General features: G+C 42.9%; 1 protein-coding gene across 9 annotated transcripts in view; it reads left to right on the forward strand.

Annotated features, from left to right (window-relative positions):
- cald1a (caldesmon 1a) overlaps window positions 1-26220 on the forward strand; it is a 45293-nt gene extending 19073 nt beyond the window's left edge. The window contains exons 2-17 of one of the 9 annotated variants that reach the window (XR_005119660.2): window positions 2112-2197; window positions 8816-8953; window positions 10599-11040; window positions 11128-11160; window positions 11253-11363; window positions 12671-12777; window positions 13595-13862; window positions 15608-15745; window positions 18052-18095; window positions 18330-18408; window positions 18775-18918; window positions 19053-19148; window positions 20475-20543; window positions 21775-21826; window positions 23129-23165; window positions 24563-26220. Coding sequence is in view for 8 of the 9 variants with exons in the window: in XM_037460362.2 (XP_037316259.2) it covers window positions 2121-2197; window positions 8816-8953; window positions 10599-11040; window positions 11128-11160; window positions 11253-11477; window positions 12671-12777; window positions 13595-13862; window positions 15608-15745; window positions 18052-18095; window positions 18330-18408; window positions 18775-18918; window positions 19053-19148; window positions 20475-20543; window positions 23129-23165; window positions 24563-24576 (1911 nt within the window). In the remaining variant the exon portion in view is untranslated. Of the gene's footprint in view, window positions 1-1303; window positions 1480-2111; window positions 2198-8815; window positions 8954-10598; window positions 11041-11127; window positions 11161-11252; window positions 11478-12670; window positions 12778-13594; window positions 13863-15607; window positions 15746-18051; window positions 18096-18329; window positions 18409-18774; window positions 18919-19052; window positions 19149-20474; window positions 20544-21774; window positions 21827-23128; window positions 23166-24562 lie in introns of those variants that run through there. The other 8 variants (XM_037460363.2, XM_037460362.2, XM_037460364.2 and 5 more) reach the window with 8 other exon arrangements.
- Window positions 26221-26264: the final 44 nt, after the last annotated feature.

Consider the following 26264-nt stretch of genomic DNA (forward strand, 5'->3'; position numbering starts at 1 on the left):
AGAAGGGGGGGGGGGGGGGGGCTGCATGGACAGACGCAGGTTTTTGAGATAAATAGTGGTCTCAAGGGACAGATTTAGCAAATGGAAGAAGAGGTTTTAAAGTGGACAGGCTGAACTTTTAAAAAGTCTGAAAATTTGACTTCAGGTTGCTCAACTTTATGGAATGCTGTCTGTCTCTCGTTCTGCTCCTGTTAGCTTTTGCAAAGTGTGGGTGGTCCTTTCAGGGATACACACAACAGTTCCATTTCTACGTCTTACCGAGGGCCTTGTCTGCAAGCCACAGGCTTCCTCTCCTGCCCTATGCCATCGCCTGCTGCTTTCTCCCATGTAGAGACGAGACCATGTGACTGTGCAGCGCCCAGTCTTGCGTTCATTGAACAGACTTATTCATACACAATTTGTCATCTTGAGTAATGTAATTATCTCTGGTTTGCCGTTCATGTGAAATCTTGTGTATATGGTCCGCTCTGTGATCATTTTGACAAACCCACTTTTATTTTGACTTTCTCGTAAATAACGTTTTCAATGTTTCAAATGAAAATGCCCGTCTCCTCAGCTGCATAAATCAGGCATTATTTGCAATAATAACGTTAAATGCTGCCGTGCTTGTGTTACTAATGACTTTGCCTCCCCTGGCGTCACTGGTTCTAGGAAGTATGTGATTAGACTGGTGAGGTTTGGAGGCCTTGTCAGTTTTCATTATTGCTCTCATTTTGCCCCACATGCCGATTGCTTCCACTCTCCCTTTTTGTTTCACAGACGACAGTAAGAGTGCATCTAAACACAAGGAGTGTTCAACATCGCCGTCCTCCGAAGCTTTAACGGGGTAAATGGGGGTGGACGAGGCTGTGTTTACTGTACAGGGCCACAGGGGGGGGAGGAGACTGGGTGATAAGATGCAGTGGGGAGGATCCCGACGAGGCGAGGTCCTCTCCGGGCTGCGCGTTTCCTGTGTTTATCTCTGCGTGCTTAGTGTGAATACATGCACACAAAAGCGGTAATGTTGCACCTACACGCCAGTGTCCACGCATACCCATATACAGACGCGCAGGTATGACATGAGGCTCTCTTTGGAGCAACCCCCCCCCCCGCCCCGCCCCCACCCTGCAGATGAAAGAAAATGCATGCTTACACAGGAAGCTGGAGTCGTGTCCTAGAACAGAGTTCAGCCGTGCTCTGACATGTATATAGGTAAACAACACGGGAACGCTTTGCGGTAGAGTTGGGGAGAGAAGGAGAAACAGGACGTTGGGAGGGAGGGAGGGGGTCTAAGCTTGAGGGAAAGAAGGAAGGAGGCCGCTGAGGGATGGAGGGAGGGACGACTAGCAGGGAGGGGAAGGAAACTGGCATTTGGCTCTTTTGTCAGCTGTGAGCGGACTGCGGCAGACTATTGCTACGCGTTGTGTGTGTTTGGACAGAGCATTGTGGAAGGCTGGTATGGTGTGAAAGAAAAACACATTGTCTCAAGGCTAATTCAAGGTATGGCAGTCGTGGTTCTTCCTCTTGTTTCTCCAAAATTGTCGCAGTGCTTCTCATTTACTGCCACGCTTTCCTCCTCCCGCTGCATCACCACAAAGGCTGAAGTGTTTAACTTTTCTCGGTGCGGTCTGTTCGTTACGTGAACTCTCATGCACCTTTTGGCTCCTTCCCTCAAGTGCTCAGCTATAGTGTGTTTATTCTGCTCCTGTGTATAGAAAACGTTGTTGGTGGTTGTGCGATGGGAGGATCTGCAGCTCCTGGGTGGTCTTGTCCTCACTGTCACAATTCCTACTGGGGTATTTTTAGTGAGAATAGCTCTCAACTGATTGAGTTAACATCCTGTGTCTTTTTTATTCATTCTCTGGCTTATTCCTCTGGGGTTTTTTTATCACGTAAGGCTGAGGCTGCCTTACATAAAAACCGGGTTTGACACATCCTGTGAAACCCCTGTGTGCTTAAATACAGTACTTTGATAACCACACATGATAGAACTAAGGCTTTGTTTGACTAGTGAACCAGTGTTTTTGCCCTGTGAGGATACTTGAAAGAGCGTGTTCCCGTCTTCGTCTCCTCTCAGCCTTTCTGAAACCGACTAAATGAATGTGTCTGTGTTCGATGATGTCATCCCTCAGGGCACAATCATGGAGGAAATGGACTTTGAGCGACGCCGCGAGCTGAGAAGGCAGAAGCGGGAGGAGATGCGCCTTGAGGCCGAACGGTAAGACCCGCTTGGTTGTCGGTCGGTCACGTTTGCAGATTAGTTCTCCCGGATTATCCAACTAATTCTTGGTTATCCAACTAATTCAAAGCTTGTTTTAGAAGGCAGTCTTTTACAACGGATTAATTAGTAGTTGCAGCTACAGAACTTGTCACTGATAACTTAATACTGGAGTTGTGAATCTGTGGGAGCAGTGTTGTTTAATGAGGCTCTGGTTGTCGACGCCCATCAACACCTCTGATGTTCCTGCCAAGTTGGAGCAGGAGGGAGCCAGCTTTAATGGCTTAGACCCTCAAAGTCTTAAAAAACATTGCTCAGCAAATATTGGCTTTCACAGACTAAAAGGGGAAAAAAAGGGTTTGATAAGAAATCTGAAAAGCAATGAGATGACCTTTAAGTGGGAATGTTCAATCCCCCCCCCCCCGTCATCCTTTTTCAATTTTGTCATATACTGCAGCCTTGTGAACTCTCCCTGATTCAATGGAAGAAATTGATCAAGTTAAAGTTCATTTCAACAAATTGATTGAGCGCTAACACGCAAGTGCAGCAATAAAATTTAGTAAGAGGGGGGGTCATTCCATTGTTGGGAACTTGAGGCATTTACTAGAGCCTTTTCACAAAAGTCTCTCCATGTGTACTGCACACCTTCCAATTAAGGATGAGGTTGATGTGGATGCAGATACTGGCCAAGGTCACTCGCCTGTTTGATGTTTTTGTGAAAAGAGTTTTGTGTGAGCCAGTTACTCCATCGCCGATGGAAAAACAAGCCGAGATAGGTCTGGCCAGTTCTGAATGCATAGATGTTCTTCTCTGATAGTTTTTCTCCGACACAAAGACGATGTGCGCCGTATTTCACCTCTTTGACAAACTAGGGCCTTGTGAAATTGTGCACGCCATGCACAATAGTGAAAGAGATGTATTATGTGATAACATATAGGGTTAAGTCATTCATCCAGACATTGAAAAATAAAGTGTCTGCAGTCTTGTGGGAGCTGTATCTGCCAAGGTTATCTCCATTGGGATGTATTACAGGGAGACCAAAAAGGGTCTTCGTATTTATTTGGGGGAATGGATGAAGTCCTGAGGGAAACGTGACCAACTTAATAATACACACATACTACTTCCATAGCAACTTTATCGACCGCTCGCATTGATTTCTAAAAGAACTGCTTGACGTATTTTTGCTTTTACTTCTTTACTTCTTCTGGAAGCACCAGACACACTTCCTGGAGAAGTTGGTGAAATTCACCGTGATGATGTCATGAACCCAAAGAGAAATGGTGGTTATTTCCATGGTGGATAGCTGAAATGATAACTGTCTTTAAGGAGACAAGCTACGGATATAAGCCACGCCCCCTTTCCGAATGAAATGGGACACGAATGAATTTTATTCGCCTGACTTTTGGTGTGAATGCAGCATATAAAAAGAGCCTGGTGCGAGAAGAGGAGTGGACCGACTGAAATGGACCTTAAGTTAAAAGTGTACGAGACATTTTCAACTCGGCAGGAGTTTGTTCATGACTGTGTTTTTTTTGGTCCAGCAAAGCAATCATTTCAACTGGCGGGTGATGCGCCTCTCCTGTTATTGATAAAATATTACATCTCTGCCCTGTTTTCAATTCTGCCAATATATTGAAACAATCAATATTTGCATGCCCCTCATGGTTGGCCTAGTCAAAACCACATGTTGTCTTATTGGCCTGCTTCCATTCACCCATCACTGAGCGCTGTGGGGCCATATAATAACGTCTGCAGGAATGCCAAATTCCTGGCTGGCCAGACCTCCATTGGCTGTTTCCTACATGCTGTGACGGTGGGGTTGTCCGCGTGTGGGAAAGTGTATGAGTGTGTTTGCCTCATAGTCTGTGCGCGTGTGCTATGCGTACGCATTAGTGTGAGCGCGTGCAAGTGTTCGCGTTGACGTGCGCGTGTGTTTTTGTGGTGTTTGGATCAGCCTCAGGTGATGAAGTTTTGACAAGCTCCTATTGTCTTTTATGATCTTAAACTGTGTGTGTGTGTGTGTGTGTGTGTGTGTGTGTGTGTGTGTGTGTGTGTGTGTGTGTGTGTGTGTGTGTGTGTGTGTGTGTGTGTGTGTGTGTGTGTGTGTGTGGTTTTCGGCTCTGCCTAGACTCAAACTCTATCCTGCTCATCTATAGTTCCTCTGTTCAATGAAACTCACAGGAATGTATCGACTGCTTCTTTTTTTTTTCTTTTTTTTACCAAAGCGAGCACATGGATGTGGAATTTTCCCATTAAATCAGCGACTGGCTTCAGCTAGAAATGTCTTCTTGTGTAACGGTACCATGTTGTTACAGCCTGCAGCTGCAGCAGTTCATTGTCCTTATAATATTAATACATTGCACATAGATGGATATTTGGCACGACCGCAATGATGAGTCATCACTGAAGCAGTTCGAGAATTAAGACTCGGTGCCACTCCAATCACTGCCTGAGCCGAGGAAAGTTCCTCACATAACCCTGAATAAAACCACAACGTGTCAGTGTTGTGTGGTTTAAATATTCCACTCCCACTTTGTTAAGCTAGTCATTTTACCTGTAGTGGTATTGATTGGGTTTTTCATTTGGTCAATTGTTTCCTTAAATGAAAAACAATGTTCATTGTATATAATTCAAGACTGTGTGATATATATTTTTAATATATATTTGTTGATTTTGCTAGACTTTGAATTTCCTCTTTGTCCTTTTTAGGAAGAGTCTATTTTTGCCTTTTACCATTCCTCCTCCATCTTTCTTGTCACACGCCATCTCCTCCTTCCATTCTGTATGCGTCCCCTCTATCCTCCTCTTCTCCCCTGGGTGTCACTGTCTGTCTTCTCCTCTTCCTTTCACCTCCCTGTCCCCCCTCCCACGAGATCAGCCTTCTCCTCATCCTCATCTCTCCCAAACCTTCTCATCTTCCCTTTTTCATTTACATTTTTAAATCCAAATCCCTGTCCTCCTCCTCCTCCTTTAGCCAATCATCTTCTTCTCAGCCGCACCTTCCATCCCCAGCTCTAAAAGTCTCCCTCCACAGTCCTCTTCCCCTTGTTCATCCCATACATCTGTGCTGTCCCTTCCCCCCGAGGGACCAGGAAGGGCCAAGGAAATACCACCCATCCTCCGTGAACAAGCCTTGCCAAACAATCCACGCCCTGGCTGCACGGCCTGTTCTGAACATGACCCGGTCCTGCATCGTGAACCTGTTGGTTCTGTCAGGAAGAGAGAGAGAGGGAGACACCCAAAAAAGGATCGGAAGCGAACGGCAGAGCTGCGTAAAATGTCAACTGGCTTGAAGGTTGACCTACACCTTCAGCTTGGAAAGGAGTATTTTCTGATTTCTTTAAGCCCAAATCGTACTCTTTTACTTTTTGAATGCAGTGCAGGGGGATTTTCCCGTGATGTGTTCCTGGAGCTGGGCCAGCAGAGCACAGGCTGGGGGGAGAGAGAGACAGACTGGGTACGTTGTGGTTATTCGGGGCCTCTTCGGGCCGCCAGTAGGAAGGGAAATAGTGCAGAGAGGCCAGCGTGGGAATGGGTCAGCATTTCTGACAGTGTAAGGAGAGCCCCCACCCTCTCTCCCTCTCACCATCCCTTACTTCGCTCCCCTCCCCTTTGTTCACAGCAGCTTTTCTTTTCAATCTTCCTCTTCCCTTTTCTCCCTCTCTCTCTCTCTTCCCGCCGTCCTGCTTCTCTTGAGGAGGGGGCGGGGGGCGGGGGGGAGGGAAGAAGTCTTTTCTCATGGGCTTTTCCCAAATTGTTTTCACTGACATTTCTGAGATATTTTGCCGTAAAGAAAATATTTGGACATTTTTCTCCCTAATAGGCTTCGCTGATGGCGATGTTTTGGGTGGTGGTACTTCTAATGCACATAACTCTGTGGATGCAGAGTCCTGCCTGAAATCGGTTTTACCGTATGTACTGTGCAGCAAAAAACACAAGGCTTTTAATTTCCTTTTCAGCTGTACCTGGTGGAAAATCAACAGTCACACAATACTGGGATTGCTTTCCTTACATTCTGTACTTGGCCACCCAAGAAAAGTCATTTGTTGCCGACTATATTCTGACAGACCCACATACCGCACATTTATAACTGAGGCTGCACATCATTCAGAGCAGGAAATTATGTTGTGTATGATCAAGCCTGTACATTACTCCTTTTTCCATTATTGTACGCCTTTTTCCACACCCGCTTTTCATTTCCCACTTCTCCTTTTTATCCTCACTCTCCATTTCACTTGCTCTCTCTTTCTCTCCTTTTTTTTTTCTTTTCTTATACCCGCTTCCACCTACTGTATCTCCATATTTCTGTGTCAGTATGCTGATAGAGTTTGGGGCCTAGGTAAGGAAAGGGATATTAAATCAGGCCTTTGGTTGTGTACGCGTCTCTTGCCAAGGCTGTGATTGACAGGAATGCTAATTCAGCTTTTAGGAGTTTGTTCTTCTCTCCTACTGAGGAATCTTTAACCCTGAGATTGTCGTTTTCACCGCCACCAAGGACTGTTTTGTTCCATTTTTAGCTGTTGTCTTTTTCTCTTTCTCATGACATTTGGGGCTGTTTCTGGGATGGCGCAGCCTTCTGGGAGAAAAGGCAGTTGGTGCTTCACTTCTTTTTTTTTTTTTTTTTCACAGAAACAACATTTCATCTGGCACTTTAAATAAGAGTTAACGTGCTCCCTACTGCTGGGGAACTGCATTGAAGTTGAAGTGGACTATGTGACTTTCGAAAACAATGATCTTTAATTTTTTTTTTTTTTGTTGTTGCTCCTTTGCTTGATCTGATATGACCCGTAGCTCACTTTGTAATCTAATGTTTGCAAACATACCAATATTCTTACACACTCCGTGTGATGACTTTGTGCGTTGTCATGCTACCTTTTACCATCCACCTTTTCTATATTATCATTGTTGTATTATCATTGTTGCACTTGTGGCCACAGTGGTTGTACGTAGGCCAACTTTAAAGTTGAAAAGAGGCGAAACTAATGTGAATAAAAAACTACTCTTTTCTACCCTTAGAGAAAGTGAATTATTAGTATTAGAACTATCAGCAGACACAATTCATTGACGTCCCCGATGTCACTGTCCCGCGGGTCCTCCCTGGGCGTTAACTTTTTAATCTGCTCTCTTATGACAACATTCCTCATTTGAGAGAAAGAAACGGGTGGCAGAAAGAACAGCAGACGGGAAGGAAAGGAAGGAGGAAGCTGTGGTTGACAAGCTGTGAAAGCTCACGTAAACCATCGCAGGTTTAGCTCTGCTCACCACACGTGTTGCATTTAACATGCAACACGCCTTGCTGGCTGACCTCAAAGGCGACGCTGTGATGTCGGGCGTGAAGGTCAGCGGGGCCAACACCGATGAAGCTTTGAGCTGAACAAAACAAACCACAAAACATTTGTTTATGAATCTATTTGATACTTTGTCATGAAAAGAAAAAATGGAAAAGATGTGCACAGTTTACGATTCTTTGATTTGCAATACTATGTAAATCATACTTTATACTCCTCGTACTTTACGTTGTTCTAGGGAAAGGCCTAGTTGTTGCTTCCAGTCAGATTGAAGGACATAAATATATGCTATATGTTGGCTCACTAGCCAACAGTGAAGTTGTGTTGGTTGTATGCAGCCTCACCCTTTACTTAAACCACTGAATGTCTGCTTTAGATGTTGTGCTATCAAGTATATCGGTGTTTTATGTAATGTTGTATCCCTAGAGCAGGATGGCCAGAGCAGAAAGAATCAGGTTTAACATGTTTTAGCGTCTAATGCAAAAACGTTTTTGTTGCAGCCTCGCTTCATCTAGTGTTCATTTGACTAGCATAGTCCTTAGGAACTAGTGTTGGTCGAAGGTAGGATGATTTTATTTGTCATTTGGACAGAACCCCGGCGAGTTGTTTCCCCATGCTCCCTGTGGTTTTATATTTTGAGGAAAGATATGAGAATTGTATCAATCTTCTAATTCTGTGCAAGAAAGCAAACAAGTGTAATTCCAAAAGTGTCAAACTGTTGTATTAACTGAGAAGGTGTTGAAATTGTTGCCTCGGCAAAACTGAGGTTATGCCTCGAATTTCAAAAAGCAGGAGACCGTATCTTCAAAACAAAGCTCACTCCACATATCGTTGTTTTGACAACACATTTATTTTACTTTGTGTTAACCCAAGAAAAATGTGATTTCTAGATTAAATGTTGAAACGTCAACCACGAAGGCTAGTGGGTGTTTGCTTTGCATGAACACACTCACACACCTCTACGGTTTCCTCTGTTTCTAACACTGACCAGGCCAGCACGAGCTGTGGGCCCAGAAGCAGGGCTGCTCTGGCTCCATCTTATCCTCAGCCAAGCCATGTCTCCAGGAGTTTTTATCAGCTGGTGGAAACTGCAGCCGCGATAAGAAGCATTGGTCGCTGCACAGCTGACAGGTCAGCTTGATAAGAGAGCAGAAAAGCTCAGACCAATTCGCCAGGCTTGGTCACTGCGATGATTACAGTCCAATTTAGAAAACCGTTCACTTTGAAGCTTTTAATCGGAAAGCTGAATTGAGGAAAGGTAGACAGAGGTGAAGGGTGGAAAGTTGAAAGTTTGTGTCCTCACAGTTCCCATCTCGTTTGTCTCCCACAGGTTGGCAAGGAATGATGATGATGAGGAGGAAGCGGCCCGCGAGAGGAGGCGCAGGGCACGCCAGGATAGGATGAAGGGCAGGGAGAGTGAGGAGCCCAGCGGACCACCGGACAGCCTGGTCATGACCAACAGCCACAGGTGACACACACACACATACAGCAGCACAGCTTCTGTCTTTGAAAAATATGAAGCCGACTGCTTAGATCCCAGTTGTGGTCCGGCTGAGGAGGCAAAAAAGTAAAAAAAATGTAAAGACACCTCGGAAGAACGTCCCCAAAACCTATTCCACAACCCGCTTAGAAAAAGAGGACTGTGTATTGTAGTTTTTTTTTTTGTGAGGGGAGAAGTTATTCTTTCATAAATAAATAGAGACTTTGCTGAGCTCTCATTAACTGTTGATGTTGGTCAAGCTATTCATTGTTGCACAACAAATATTATATTTACAATGATAGAATTACCGTTTCTAATTGGTCAACAGTGAAGTAGTACTTGTGATATGGGATTTTCTTTTTTTTTTTATCGTATTTTTAGGTTTTCCCAAACCATTAGAAGTACCACTTGACCAATTGATTATCTTAGCATTCCGTGATACATTTGAATCAGCAAATTTGACAAAAATGACATATTGCACCCAGTCTATTCTGTCAATACGACAACCAACTCATAGTCTCATATGTGTGAGGCTGTTCCATCGATGCTCTTGGCCACAGTGAAAGTAGTGGTTCGCTCTTTCATTGAGCAACACAGACACGCCTTTGTGGGGGTGAATTTTTCTCCTCTATGAGGTCAGCGATAGATCCTGGCAACGTCAAACAACAAGGGGATTGTGCAGGAGGATGCGGAGACAGAACCCGGTGTTAAATATCCATTGTCCATTGGGTAGATACAAGGATAATGTTTGCCAGACTTTTAGGTGAGAATTTTAGGATTCATTCTGTTTGGAGTGAGGTGAATAGTATTTGGTGGATTGAAAGAGGAAGCTGTTACGCAGATGGTCAGTTAGACAGGTCCAACACTTTAGTCCAGACTTGGAATATAAAAACTATTTAGTAGATTGCCGGGAACTTCTGTAGAGATTTTGATGACTCCCAGAGGGCGAATCATTGGTAGATCCTTGACTTTTCCTCCTGTATTTTACAAAAAAAACTGGATGAAAATGTAACTTGAGACCTGGAATCTAAGAGAAATATACTCATTTTCTGTATATGTTGAGGCCTAACCAATAGTTTATTTGAAAGAATATCTGTGGTGAAGGCCTCTCAATGCAGCAAGTGGACGGCATTCTCCACATACTTGCTAAATGACTGATGTGGCAGCTTCTCTTGAATTTCCTTTTGCAACCCGGGGAGGTTTACTTTAACATAGTTGCTCTTTCAGCACCTTTTTGGGGATATTAGTGGCAAGTTGCAGCCATGCAATTAATCAAGTACCAAACATTTTGCTAAACTTTACCTAGCACACTCTTTTTGGGAGTTAATACATTTTCTTTAATTTCCATTATTTGGCATTTTGGAGATGTAAGACCCAAATGAGGGAATTTAGTATTGTTCTTTTGTTTTATTTAGTACTTGCTCCTTTTACTGCACATTAGCTACTAACTTCCAGACCTGACAATACATTTTTAACTCAACACAACTACACAAAGTATCTTGCCACTAAAAGACTACGGAACAGTTATAGGCCTTGAACAAATGGAAACCCCAAAAATATTGTGCATTTACTGTGCTGCTGTGAGTTCAAAAGAGCACACACAGCAATGTTTTCCTTCCCTCTCTTCTGCTAGCGGGACAGAAACCGTGTCAGTGAGCAGCTCTTACGGAGGAGGCGGTGGCGAAGACGAGGAGCAGGCCCTGCTGGACCGCATGGCCAAACGTGAGGAGCGACGGCAAAGGCGCATGAAGGAGGCTCAGGATAGACAAAAGGAGCTGGACCTGACCGCTGCAGATGTGAATGACAGCATCGCCGTGGAGAAAAACAACGTAGAGGAGGAGAGGGCATCCTCCTGGCGTAAGGGTCGTTACCGTGACAATCAGGATGAAGAGGAGTCGAGAGAGGCGCACGTCCCTAGGAGAGAGGAGGAGGAGAAGAAGCAGGAGCCGAGGGAAGAAGAGGATGCTGCTCCTGAGGTTGAAGAGGAAGAGGAAGTAGATGAGGGCGTGGATGAAGAGGGGGAGAAAGTGGAGGTGTTGGAGGACAAACCGAGAATGTCTTACTTAAGAGAACAGGTAAGTCAACTGGTCATTTACCTCAGCCAGTCATTGTTTTATTTCTGTGACTGACAGTCCCTGCAAATGTGATGCTTGATTCTGTAGGAAACAACCGAAGGACCTAAAATGCAAAGCCAGGTACTGTCGTAGATTTGCTCACTTACCAATGCACGTCTACGAGGCATTCACTGATCTTTCCTTCAAAGAACTGCTATGAACCTTTTTCATAGGAACTTGCTGAAGACGAAACACATTCCGTAGTCAGGCAGATTTCAATCCAAGATAAGTCAACCAATTCAGAGGCTGAGAAGGATGCAGTAGCATCAGAGGAGGCTGAGGAGGTACCTGAAGATGATAATGTAGATTATTCTTCAGAGAATAAGTCTTTGACTCCCATAAATGACTCTGAAGAGGACAATAAGGTGTCTGAGATGCTGCACTCAGAGGATAATAAGGTATCATTAATGTGGTAAGCTTTACAGCTGAGGTGTGATGCACAGCACAGAAAATCTCTCTGGGTATCTTCAGTGTCTTGATGCATCTTTAAAGAGATGTGTGAATTGAAATCTTTCCAGATTCAGCAAACAAAATAATTATTTTAATAAGGCTATCTTGTTGACTTGTGATTTATGTCTGAGTCAGACGCTGAAATTACCCAGACACCCCGTGTCGTCACAGAGTGGCTTGCACTTTTTGCAAAGTGGCAGTAACGTTTTTGTGGTCACAGTGTGTTTCTGCATGTCTTCCTTCCCAACCATGAGAGCAGTAACGCTTATTACACAGATTCCACTCCAAAAGCTCTCATTTAAAATAATGGGTGTGTTTGATGCAAGGCGACATCAAGCAATGTTTGAGCTGTCATACCACTTGTCCTACTTCCAGTCAAATGTTTTGGACTAAATTCAATTAGAAAACAACACAAATATGTTTTAATGCATTAACATATCACACAGAACCCAAAAGCTGCAGCTCTCAAACTCTCCGCTAATCTCTTCTGGATCCTGCTCTTACATTGGCAAACAAAACACTGCAATCAGCTAAGCATTTCAGTTTGTAGTCTTGGTCATTCTGACCTGTTTTGACCTCAGTTTCAAGGGATTCAAGTGTTTTTGAGAGCCCCTGATAGTGTTAACAAAGATGCTCAACGACCCTTCATGTTTCATGGTTCTTTCCCTGTTAAGAAACATTTCTTGCAACATTTGTTACTCCCTAGATTAATAAAAGTGTGACTCTTTTCTCTGTTATGAGCTGCATCTGCTCCCTAATTCTCAGATTAATGCAAATAATTACAGTAAGTGAGAAGGTAATTAACAGTGGTAATGAGGTTTTTTTTTTTTAAAGCCTGCCGTTAAGTAGGTCCACTAGCTAGGCTTATAATTTGAAAAAAATATGCATCGAATGTGCTAGATTGCGTCAACAATAACACAAATGCTCCATTGCACCATTGATGATCACATCATGGGTAATCCTGTCTCACTGGGTATTCTGGAGTGGACACTGTGTTATTAGATGTTCTGTGTTGTTTTGTTTTCGAGTGTGCTCTCGTTCTCGTTCAACATCCCGTGATGTCCCTCTCAGCCTCTCCAATAGTCGCACCTCTGCTCACCGTCTCCTGTTGTTGTTGTTGTCGTTGTTGTTTTCTGTGCAGGTTAATGAGACAGGCTGGGCCAAAGAGGAACAGAGGAGGCAGAACGGAGGGCTCCACGAGGAGGAGGCTACACCCAAACAGCACAGGAAACCGGAGAGGATCCTCAGGTACACAGACGCAATGACACTGTGGACAGCCAGGTCCCATGAATTATTAAAGAACCCTCATTGTCACCAAGTTCATGTCCAAATTTGTTGCCAATTAAGTGTGCCCAATACTCTTTAAAATAGTTACCTGAATGTGATCAGTCCTATTGCAAAAGTAGGCAGACACAAAATTTCATCAATAGGCATCAATATCCTTTATACTTTTTTTTTTCCCCACGTGCAAATTCAATATTTGTGATACCCATAACACAGATATGGATGTATGGATTTAATACAGCATTAGAGTAGAATAGCAGGGTGCTTTAGGGCGTCTGTCTGTGATTGACAGATCCCTGCAGTAACGGGAATTTCATTGGTCATTAGAGAAGAATATAAAATATCCACATTTCAATGTGAAATAGATTATTGATAGCATGAAATTAGGAAAAGATATTAAGGCCTACATTTACTGACCTATACTATTGCATTTTGGCACTCATTCTGTAAATGTTGTTTGCAACACTTGTATGCTGAACAATGGCAGTTTATTCAGATTGATTGATTAAACAAGCACGCTGTTTACCAGAAGCAGAGCAGTAGTGTGTTTGGTCACCAAAGTTAGTCTTCAGATGTGCTTTGGTCTTTGTACATTGTGTGCACATTTCTTGTGTGTTTTCTTGTCCCTGAGAGAGACACAAGTCCTTCAAGAGTTTAAATATTCAGTTCGTATCTAATGTCAAGGGTGAACCTGAATGTCGAGCGGCTTTGCGTGGCACTTCCACAGTCTTTGCTGTGACCTGCATGCGTGCTCTGACCCGCATTCGTGTGTCCGTCCCAGTCGCAGCAGTGTGCGTTCCCCCGAGGTGTCCGCTGGTGACGACCAGGATGACGCCGCCCGCCTGGAGGCCGAGCTCAAGCTGGAGGAGCTGAAGCGCAGACGCGACGACGCGGAGAACGAAGAGTTTGAGAAGATGAGGCAGAAGCAGCAGGAGGCCGAAGCCGAGCTGGAGGAGCTGAAGAGGAAGAGGGAGGACAGGAGGAAGGTGTTGGAGGAGGAGGAGAGGCAGAAAAAGCAGGAGGAGGCAGAGAGAAAAGCCAGGGAGGAGGTAAAGAAGTTACTTTGTAGATGCTGTTTGAGAAGTTCAGCTCTGACTGCCTGTGTTTTTGTATTGGCCCTTTAATCCCGTTTCTTCTTGATGCTGCTGTACAAAAGAGGTTGCAAATACTTGGGACATATTTGGGGAAACAACATCCGAGTTTCAGGCGTCTTGGTGAATGTCTCCTATTGCAGTTTTTGACTGAAATCTGAGAGCAAGTTCCGTGGTGTGCTGTTGGCTGGAGCACATGACCCTGTATGGCCTATGTATGTTGATACACAATGCATCCTACGGGCGCACATAATGCTGGTTATGTGCCGTTGGCATTTAAGACCAGCAAAGCTACTAATCCTGGAGCGGAAGCAATTTAGCTTACCTTGCTAATCGGGACTGGTTCTCATCTACAGCAGGCTATTAATGCGGCAAAATGGTTACAACCTTGAGAGATGTGTTTCTATCGCTCCAATACGTGGTTTGAGTTCAGTTTGATTTCACTTCTTTTAGTCTCATCTATTCCTCTTATTTATTCTAATTACATTGTCAGATTTCCCAACCCAAGATCTTTTCCTTTTTTTTTTTCTTTTTTTTACAGCACCACTTCACACTTTACATGGATTTAGCCTTTACACCTGTGTGAGCTGAGGCCCATGCATCACACTCATAGTTGGGCCGCAGTGAAGTTATCTCGCCATCCGTCACTGTTATCACGACTCGAGCTATTTGGGGGCCCCCATCTCATAACTCATGCATGTCATTCCTTCATCCACCTTTTTATAACAACCTCATCATTATGTATCTCAAATGTGATGAACTCTTTCTTCCTACGTGTTCCAGTCTGCATTCAACTGGGCAATGTCGTCCATCTTCCCTCTCGTTGGCTCCATCTGAGGCATTCTCCCTGTTGCCCTGACTGCTCTTCTTGGTTGATCCTGGTTCTGAATGTGGCGGCCCATCGCTCACTCTCTGCCTCCATTCTTCTCCTCTCGTGCGATGTTTAATGAGGCCTTTTGGTCTGTAATTAAAAGATGGCCCACAGATACACAGAGACTAATTAACCAAGACAATGCTGCTGGAGTTGGGTGATACACTGTCAAGCACCAGCCCTCTTCTCAATACAGTACAAATGGCTAATGCCTTCATTTTTATTTAAACCGTTGATTGTCTGCATGTCTCAAGCTATCCAAAATGCCTTTTTTTTTTCCTTAGGCAGGCAATCACTGTAAATAAGAATTTGCTTTGAGTAATTAAATTTGTCCCTGAACTGCTTCATTAGATAGAGTAAGTCAATCGATTAGAAAGAGGCACGTTGTCTGGGTAGGATGCATTGCTGATTGTTGGTTGTCTTGTCATATCGGTTGCTTATGCTATTCAATATGAGAACACATTAACCACGGGAAAGTCATTCCGCGTATAACCAGTCCTTGAGCGGTTTCGCATTTGCTGCTCTCAGCCCTTTGGGTCTGCTCTGTCGTTTCATGGGAAACCCACTTGTGCACAGGAAGCATGCTTTAGTTTCCAGTAGCAACAGTGGTTTGTTTGGAGTAAATAGAAGAGAAATGTTAGCTTGAGCAGCAATATCCAGCATGGCCGGGATCGGAAAGATCAGAGCGCCCTCTACACATGTTCCAATAAAATTGAGATGTCGCAATAAACACAAAAAACGCTCATATTGTGGATTTTTAAACTTAACTTATTTCTGATACTTCATCTGCTGAACTGCCTCAGCTCACAGCACATCTGTATTTTTTTCCCAGGAGGAGAAGCGGAAGATGAAGGAGGAGATTGAAAGAAGGAGAGCAGAGGCAGCTGAGAAGAGGCAGAAGGTGGAGGACACCATGGACGGGGAGGGAAGACCCTTCAAGTGTGTCAGTCCCAGAGGCTCCTCATTGAAGGTTGGTCCTCTGTCCTTTAAACAACATCTTCTCTGCGTACAACAAGAGACGGTCCGCGCAGTTTTATTTGCCAATTGACTGTTTTTTACCCACATTGCTCATAGTTATTGTTGCTTTATACTGCAATATTGCATATGGATTTCATTCCTAAAACAGTGGGTCCTTGAGATTAGGTACCAGATGACCTGCTCCTGCCCTTCTCACCTCTTTAAGCTCTCAGAATGAAGTGTTATTTCACTGAGATGGAGTGTTGAGAAATAAAAAAAAAGAGCCTCAATGAATTAGGGGAGAACTTTGGGGGGAAAAAAAAAACTTGCTGGCAAGTAAGTCACTTTGCTGTTCATTTTGAAATTCTGCTGACACGTAAACCAGTTTGTCACAAGACGCGTTGCAAGAAGAGAAGCAGCCTGAATCAAACCTAGTGCCTGGCCCTCCCAACCTCGCCCTAAGATAAATGTTTGTCACTGCGAAGGAACGTTTAATCAACTCAAATGTGTATAAATGTTCCCAGTGTTGCCAAAAGTCAACTCCCACACGCTGAAACTCAAGGGGGAATTTCAGCTAGTGGAGAAAATCTAATTAGTGACAGTGAGCCGTGATATCCATCTGGCCCGTCCTGGTGAGACTCCAGAATCAGGGCTGAAAACGTGCCAGAGTCAAATGCTGCAGAGGTTAGTCCTACTTTCTGCAACCTCAATAAATGAATGAGGTTAAAACTGTTTACTAGATATATCTCGACGGTGAATTGGTTTCAAACTTTGTTGGTCAACAGAGTTCAAACTTGAATACATTTAAGGCTGCTGTTTGAAAAAAAAAAAATCTCTTTTGATAGCTGCTCATGTGCAGTGAGGATCGGGCAGGTACAGCAGGAGATTTTAGAGCTATAACATGCAGGCTCAATTTTAGAAAAATCTGTATTCTGTACTGGCACAGTAGGGAAATGCCAGCATGTACGACATAATAAAGTAACTTTTTTATACAAACAGGATTTTTGTAAATTGTTAATGGGTGAGTGAACATATATCTGCACACATTAGTGGCAGCGCTGATGTACCAGAATCGATTAATCGTGTTTGAGGTCAGTTTTATAAATAATGTTCAACTGTCCTTTTCCTCCATTTTGCACTCTCCTCACAGACACAGCTTTACTTTGTGGTGATTTTCACTGTAGGTACAACTGAGTGTGTGTGTGTGTGTTGGGGTTTATCTGTCTCTTTTAGCCATCATGCACTGCCCTGTGTGCTGTGTGTATGAATTGTTCCTTTGCCGTGTAATTCTTTCGGGTTTTTTTTTTTACCTGACACGGAATTACTGCGATTCATTGCAGTTTTGTTGCAAATTGCATGCATTGCCGTTCAGAATTTCTGTTGCTGTGTTTTTATGCCCAACTACCCTCATGGTGGGGCTCCTGGTACGATAAACCATCAACAACGGCGAGACATGCCTAGACATCAGTAACCACCTCCCAGTGGAACACACAGTCACCAGGCGCTTGCACACATGCTATCAGCCGTGGACCAGCACTTACCCTGCTCCCCACTGAAGATAATGCACAGTGTTCCCTGTGAGAGAAGGACAGAGCGACAGAATGAAGGACAGGCTGCTGGGATGCAGGAAAGCGATTAGGGTTAACAGGATTACTGTAACTGCGTTCGGATGGCTACAGCTCTTTATAACGCGTCTGAGAATGGGGAATTTCCTGTCGGGGAGTATTTCTGGAACTCCCACATTCAGTTGCAAGCGAGCGCAAGATCCCTTTTCACAGGGAGAGGGGGGAGAAGGGGGATAAGGGGGGGGGGGGAGCTTTCTCTGCAGTTTTGTCTTTTGTCTGTTTTTTTTCTGCGAGGGCCAAAGAAACTGTGCGTTGCCCCCTTTTTTCTATTTTTTTTTTTTTTTTTTTTAGAATACCATAAACAATCCTGAGACTCCCACAGTCCGACAGCACGTAGCAGAGAGAAAAAAAATCATGTGAGAGTTTTTGTGCGTGTCTTTTACATCATCTTTGATGATTACTTGCATTGTGTGTTGCTAGTCAGAAAAGTCCAGTTTAGCATATGAACAATAGAAAAAAAAGATAAGTCCACCTTTAAAAGACTATTGTTGGCAGTTATGAACCATCTGAGGACATTGTGTGTCTACATGTTGACTTAAAAAAACTCATGTCAGGACTTTTTTACACAAAAACTACCACTACTACTCTGAAGAGGCATTGAAAATGTTTTTTTTTAGTTTATTGGCAGATGCAAATGTCTTAAAGCTGTGCGCAATGTTTATTAACCTAGAGCTGCCATCACCTCTCTCAACAGATCGGGGAGAGGGCTGAGTTCCTCAACAAGTCCGCACAGAAGAGGTACAAACGTACTGAATAATCATGTTCCCACTAACAAAGCTTTCAGTTACGTTACTGAGTATACATGCATTGCTGTCCTGTTCTGCAGAATAGACAATGTTTAAACCCAGGGTTTAATTCCCCTTTGGGGTTGCAAATGTATTTTTCTCCAGGCACTGAGGGTAGTTGACCACAGTGTGTATAATATCCAAAGTGGTTCCATGCTGTGTACACTAACCGTTTGCTTCTGCGCAGCAGCACACTGAAGGCGGCTCATTCTCCTGTGGTGTCCAAGATCGACAACAGGCTGGAGCAGTACACGTCAGCTGCTCAGGTTAGCTTTTCCACCCCTCCAGTAAGGTCATACAATTGCAAAAATGTAGGGAGGATTGAGGCAGTATTGTGGATTCTACATTGCTGAGGTATGACGGTAGTCTAGGTTTTTATCTTTGTCGTGCAAAACATTTGCACTATCCCAAGTAGGATTACAAGGAACAGCGAACATCCAAAACAACACTTATTGAAAGAAAACATACACAAAACCCTTCAATATTCCATGTACGTATTATTAAATACACAATCAATTTCTCATCATTAATTGCAGCGCAGTCGTTGCCGTTTTTGAAAAACGTGGTAGTGGGCTTTGACCATCTCTGCCATTCACTAATATAATCCTACCACCACCACCACACTGTATCAGCAGAGAGAGAACAAGGAATCTCGATCCCCTCGTTCTGGAGCAGCAGATCTTCCCGTGGTTACAGACAGCATCCGTAACATCAAGACCATGTGGGAGAGAGGCAACGTGTTCGGCACACCGGGAAGTGGTGGGATCCCGTTTAAGGTTAGAGAAGAGGTGGATGATGAGTGTGACACAACCAGAGGGGAGGGGGGGGGGGGACCAATTCACTGCCACTTCCTGCTTTCTTGTTGCTGATGACGACTAGACTCTGCTGACCTTTGACCTTATCCAAACAGGAAGCAGCTGTGATGAAGACAGGCGTGGCGGGTCGCATCAACGACTGGCTGAATAAAACCCCAGAGAGCGGCAAAACGTTGGGAGGAAGGCCAGCGGTAGGTCGTCACCATAGCAACCCCTGTCACTGCTGCTAGGAAGTACAGTGAATGTACTGTACAGGTCAGAGTCCCACAGCTACAGAGCAGATGCAGCTGTTTGAATTGAACTGCAATACAGTCCTTAGGCTATGTGTAGATTTCTATCATTATGTATTGACCTTCTCAAAGACATCTCTCTTTAATCTCAGGATCCAACATCTGCTTCAAAGAGCCATGAAAGAAATAACTACAACTATTTGTTCCCAGTGACGAGAGAGTTATGCCGCGGCCGAAAGGAATAGAGCTTTCTCATAGCACTGACTTTTTTGTTTAGGGTGGGACTCAATTGGCCAAGAAAAAGGAAGCAGAAGCTTGTTTTTCTCCTGCAGAGTGTGTCGTGCTACACGAAATATGAGGTCAAGCATCCTCCGGTTGGTGCTCATGGTGAAAGGGCAAACAAATAGACTGCATTACTAAGTGGTAGTTGATATTGTTGACATATAACATATACATATCACAAATATGGTCAAAACACACCTCAAGTCCTGGAGAAATAAATGATCTAGAATTTTAGAGCGTGCTTGGTCATAAAACTCAACAAATTAATGCAACCCCTACTTTAAAAAAAAAACTTTTTAAACACTCTATATTATCTTATCTTTATTTGTCTTAATGGTTTAACAGTTAGTTGTCCATTGGAACAGGTAACATCCCAACGGCATTTATTTAAGCAATGATCAAACGAATCACTCCTATGTCAGCCATCCATTCATTTTATTATTATTAACAATACGTTGATGTTTTAATCATTTTCAAATGTCTATTGGCACCCTCTGGTGGTCCTAAAATAAGAAAGCTTCTAGTGTCTTGCTACAGTCGACTGTTACATCTGTCATAATATACATATAGATATTGAAGACTTGCATGTTTACAGTACACATTTTACCTTAAGCTTGAAGATTTTTTCCTCCCTCTGCCTCATCTGTTTATCTCCATGCCAATGCATCATGCATCCCACATTTCATACAAATATTTATGTTAGATGTTCTTACCATGTCCCAATAGTGAACACGCAGCAGGAGAGACTGAGGATAAAAAAGGAAACTTCCGTAGTATCTCTGAAATAATAGTGGGTGCAACAAGTAAATATTTCCATCAGAATTTCCAATACTAGAAATCTTTTGGCAAAGCTAAGACCCACACTTCTTTTAGATAAAAAACCTCTCTGCTTGATGCCGTCTGTCAACCTTTGCTCTGATTTCCTCAAGCTCTCGGCCCTCCTCTGTTATTCCGCTGATACGATTCTTTGTCTGCGTCTCTGGTTTTCTGCTTTCATCAAAACAGGACCTGAAGCCTGTTGATGTCACCAACAAAAGGAGTCTATGGGAAAACAAGGGTGCCTCTCCGACCAAGGTAGATATTATTTATTCCCAACTATTCACGAGTATCATAACGAGGCGTTCGTGTTGTGATGATCAGGGTTTTGGTTCAAATGAGCATTCAGATGAAGTTTTGACAATGGCAATTTTGTTTGTGGTCTTTAAACATGCTGTACTATGAGCTTTTTTGAATATTAAATACTATGACCTTTTTTCCTTTTTTTGACATGCTACACTGACTTTCTTCACTTTTTTGACAAGGTCAAACACGAAACAAAGTGTTTGAGACGTGTGTGTGGTGAAATAGCAGAATAGCTGCAGTCTTGGAGATCCTGTGTTTGAACCTGTTCTTTGAGATTGTGTGTTCGAGACCGGTCATGGGTCTGATCCGTGGGGTCAAACACGCAAAACTTAGTAGCTTAGATGCAAACGGCACGGTTGGTGCAGTGGCAGATTGCTCAGTAAGCATTGGTCTGTTGTGGGTTTGAATTCCCCGCTGCCTCGAATGCCCGCTCAGGCAGAGGTGGCTGTGGGTTCAAGGCCCCCACCGGCGACTCACTGAGATGTTGCCATGGGTTTATGCATAAAAATCTTAAGTATCCTGTTAATTATAAACAATGTCTTTAAGAATGATGATGAAAATCACCTTGCGCTTTATTAACCGCGATGAGTAATTTGCTTAAGGCTGAATAATCAATAATCAATCCATACTTTTAGTTAGCTTCACTGTTCCCTTCCCTGTCCAATCTTTGGACTAGTACTCTATGTATGTATGTATGTATGTATGCATGCATGCATAGTTTCCTTACAGTAAATAAGCTAGTGAGCTATTAAACAGTGAAGACATACGTGACTTTCATCAACGTTCTTAAACATAAATTAAAAACATAAATCCTACTCAATATGATTACTCATGAAGTGCTTCATAATTAGCATGCTAACAATAATACACTATGACCTTTTGCCAACATGCTACACTATGACTATTCGACATGCTATACAATGACCTTTTGTTCTTTCTTTTTTTCGACATGCTGTATAACGACTTTATTCGGCATGGTATAACATGACCCTTTTGTTCACTTTTTTTGACAGAACTTTTTAAACGTATTTCCTATGTTTGTTTTTTTAGTTTTCAAAGTATCTATGAATCCAATGTTTTGTTAAACTAATTTGTAGGAATATCCGAATCATCTCAAGATCTTGACACTGGTGTAGCAGCAATCAGAGTAACCATCACTCATTGTTTCTTTTTTTTTTTTAAGAACTCTCATAGCTAGTTGACCTCATCGTTTAATCTGGAATAAGCCTGGAGAGGTAAAGGTGTAATTGCTTCCATTTTTCTTCAAAGCGCTTATCCCAGAATAACCTCACTCTCTGCTGTCACACTGTCCACTTCTTTCTCTTTGTTGTTGGCAAAGCTACTTATTTTAATCATAATGATTATATCTAAGAGTTTTTCTCCACAGTTTGATTTGAATGTCTTGTACATTCTGGCATGCTCTCCCTCTGAATATTATCAAGTCCCTTCTCACACAAACGGGCAACATTTTAGAAGATTTGTGCATTTTGTAAACATTGAGCAATATAAATCAATTGCTTTCCAAATTGCACATTTAGGAATGAAACCTGCTAAGCATGTGTAACAAATATTTCAAGTGTGTAAAATAAAAGGAACAAAGAGAACATATTAACAAAGTTTTATATTACAGGCAATTTTACAGCACCACACCGTTGACTACATTAACACTCGTAACGTGTTAAAGCTGACTCAACAAAATCTGGACGATTACAGTTCAGTATAAATTCTGCGTCGTAAAAAAAACCCTTTAAGAGTACGCCTGTACGCAGCCTCGATGCTTTTTACAAATGGCTGTATCACATCACCGCTCCCTTTTCTGCCAACCACAAATCACTACTCTAAGTTCGACTTCACTTGACTTTATATGGCCCTAATGGAGAAACCTTTTACAGCCTTCTCGACATGTAAGATGCCTTGCTGAGTTGCACAATGGCTGTTTTGACATTATCGAATCACTGTTGTTGCCTCACATTTTCAAACAAATCTGACTAAACCTGACACAAATAAATTGTCTCATTTCTATTTCTATTCATAGATAAAGTTGTGTTTGTAGAGCTGCTGCTAGGAAGGGCTGAAGTCCCACATTTTAAAAAGACAAAGACGGCCCACCTACCCGCTTAACTTTAGTACAGAACTCCCTTCCTTCCTTCCTACACTGGCAGCAGTGTGTTCCTGCAGCCAACAGCTGCCGAGCGGCCCGGAGGTTGCGGTCGGCCACAGTGAGTAGTTGGGTTGGAGGGCACCAGACGTCGGCCTGCACTGACGTAGAACAGGCCCTGGATAGGAAAGGTGGTGGTTAGGGACCTTGTTATTAGCTAACCGTGCTATGCCGTGATGTCAGGGAAGGTAAGCCGAGCAGGCTAATGATTGTTGAGGGAGATCTGGATCGCTCTGTATTAATGGAAGTGGAAGCACTTTCTGCTTTTGCCTGTAGGCTTTGCAAGTATGTTTTGCATCCTCTTTTTTTTTTTTTTTTTTACTGTACCTGTCTTCACACTCTGCAGCCGTGTTACCCTCCTGTTCTTCATGTCTTGCAGATGGCAGGCGGGGGGGACACCAAATCAGTCGCGAACGGTGAGTTTCTACAAAGCAGCAGAAGTGTTGGCTGGGGAACTCGTTAATGCGTGAGCAGGAGAACACACAAATAGCTGGATGGTGAACTTGTGGCTGCAAAATGTAAACTTTTCAAAACCTCTGAAATACCAGCTCTTTCTTAGCTTAGCCACAGTGCTTTTATTTTTCTAATTGGCTTTAGAAAACAAAAGACCAGAAAGGGGAATTTTCTCAACCCACAGAGTTGACTGTGGGACAACTTACTCCCTTAGTTGAAGTAAAAAAAAAAAAAAAACACACACACAAAATAAGTTGAAAGGTTATATAACCAGAAAGTAACAATGTGCTTTTTATAAGCTTGAGGGCAGCGTACTGACAGTTTGTAGACAACCATGTCTCTCTATTAATCCCACTAGGTGTCTCAAGTGCAGCAAAAAGCACATGATTGCTCGCTGGCTCCTCATCAACAAACCATTCGAATTGTGTTTGTTAGGAGAAATGTTCTTGCTATTTTGCAAGACGATAATTCTTTCAAAGATTGGAGGTTTGACCTTCTTGTTAAGTGTGCCACTGGCTCTTTGATGTATACGCCACCATGTGTTACAAGCCCATCATGGCCTTCCCTGCAGTCTTTTTCAGCTTTCTGATTGGCTGCCACAGCGTTTTTAGGATGCCACTTGCTATTTTAAATTTAGGACCAAACCCAGCCTCCTCCTCCTCCTCCTCCATTTGTTCTCCCAGCGGGAAGAAGACTGGTTTTGGCCTTGAGGAAATATGTGTGTGTTTGTTCAGCGCACAGCATTACACACACATAAATGCACACCAATTTCACCTCTGTAAAAACCCACTCAACCGCCACCTTGACGCCACTCGAAGCTTTCAGCTTTCCCACTCGGCGCGCACGTCGACTTGTGCTCCCGAGGAGCGCGGCCCTGCCTCTCGCGTTACCACTCTGAGAGGCAGTGTCCCTGCCAGGCTCGTTTGTCACAATTATAGCTGGTATGTTGGAGATTAGCACGCCATCGCAGCCTGACACAGACGATGACTGAGGCTTTGTATGCAGGGTGGATGTCCTGCTAGGGGCTGGCTGTAGAACCTAGCACATATTTGAGACGGCGTGTGAGTTCGCAGCCTCACACACTCCACATGCTCGGCTCTATTAGAGAACTACCAGGAATACTGTTCAGCATTTTGGTCATTTAAATCTCAATTTAGAACAATAGCTCAACTAAGAATTGTTTAGGCCTTTTGTGTCTTACAGTAATTAGAGCAGCTGGAAGTTTGATACAATCAAAGTTGCATTAAAGCAAGCCCAGTGACCTTTAAACTGCACATTGGCTGCAGTTGACTGTATGTGGTGTTTGCCTGCAGACTTGTAGTAAACCCCACTGATGGACTCGTTTTGTGTCTTTCACCAGGTATGGGACACTAATGTCTTGAAGGAGCCACGTAAACTGGGGACCACGACAATCCAAGACTCTTCCCTCGACTTTGTCTTAAGAACCAAATAATGATTACACTCCCGACAGGGAACCCAAGAAAACGGAAGGGACAGGAAAGACGCTGTCCTAGCACTGTACTGAAACAGCATCATATTTGTGTACGGTTGCCACGTAAAGTGCCTTTGCACCATGATTCTTGCTTTCTAAAAGAAACTAAATGCTGTGAAATTTGGACATTTGTAATTACCTTTTTACAATCCTGCCAGAAAGAAAAAAACAATTCAATTCAGATTTATCTGTTGTACCCTACGGCGTTTAAAGTTTCCACATTCCAAAGAGATGGATGAAATCAGTTCTCTCCCTCATACAGTACATGTTCCATCTCTTTTCTTATTTATATTTAAAGCAAAAGCTTCACACATTGCTATTTTATTCAATGTTCACCAGTTCAGGATAGAAATATAAGCACTTCTAGAATTTAGCGGATTTCACTTTTATTATTGTCTTACCAATAGTGCAACAATGGTCTGAGTAATATATGTTAGCAGATGTGATGTTTTGAATTTGACCTATCATACTGCATCTTATATAACATTTTTATATTCGCTGCAAAAGATATTTTTGCTTTTTTTTGTTTTCAGAAACTCTTCAACAACAGGCAGTTGGTTTTGGTGGATATAAGAGTGTTGAATAGTCAGAAGGCCATTATGACTTTTATTATCCTTTTGTGTTTTTTATTTATGTTTGATTTGTGTTTTGTCCTTTTCTATTTCTAGCTCTTTTTTGTAGATTTTGTGCCTGTTTGATCACTTTAAAATCTTCAAACATTCCTCTTAAAAAGCAGCTGGACAAGGGGCCTTCACTGTAGGATTTACAATGTAGGAAACCAGCAAACCAACCCGCGTTTTTTTTTTTTTTTTTAGAATCTACCTTTACTTCTACTAATTACTAACTTCTTCATTGCGTGTATACCAACTCTCAAGCTCAGCTATCATTTTCTAATTGATGGCACTAAAAGTAAAATCAGGGTGCCGAAAGCATATAGCAAGATACTAGTAAAATAGAAGGACATTTACCACTATGTAAGTCTCCTGGCTTTATGAATGCAAAATAATAACATTTATGACAGCTGAGGTACATGATAGCCTCAAAGCAACTCAATATAATAGTAAGAGTTTTGATTTTCCTGTTTATTTTTCACTGATGCATTCCCTTTTGATAGCTTTTTGTGCGATACAAGCGTCGATAATATTGTTGGTTTGCCAGGGCATTAGATTGATCAATATTTCTGCTCAAAAGTCTGACAATCACATTCCATGGCTCCTGAAAAGAGCAGGGGAGCTTGACCAAATATTTTAAATGTGATTTGATGTGACATTTATGTTTTTCTTTTTTAATACAGTGGTTTCACAATGTTTTTGTATTTGTACGAACTTTTGTCAACTTCATCTTCTTACGTTCTTCTGTTTTTAACCAGACTTGTTTGTGTAGCACTGAGCCTATGCAAAATACACCACCTGTAGCCTTTCCAAACAGTCCCAATGTCATACAGGTGGGCAGTTTCCAACTGGATGAGTATTTTGAACATTGTACGCTTCACTCAACCACAGTAATAAAGACATTAAAGTATTCCACATTAAGTTTCCCTCCATAATTCCTTCATTCTACTACAGACCAC

The sequence above is a fragment of the Pungitius pungitius genome, chromosome 2 (assembly GCF_949316345.1).
Source record: "Pungitius pungitius chromosome 2, fPunPun2.1, whole genome shotgun sequence".
In the NCBI taxonomy this organism is placed as follows: Eukaryota; Metazoa; Chordata; class Actinopteri; order Perciformes; family Gasterosteidae; genus Pungitius; species Pungitius pungitius.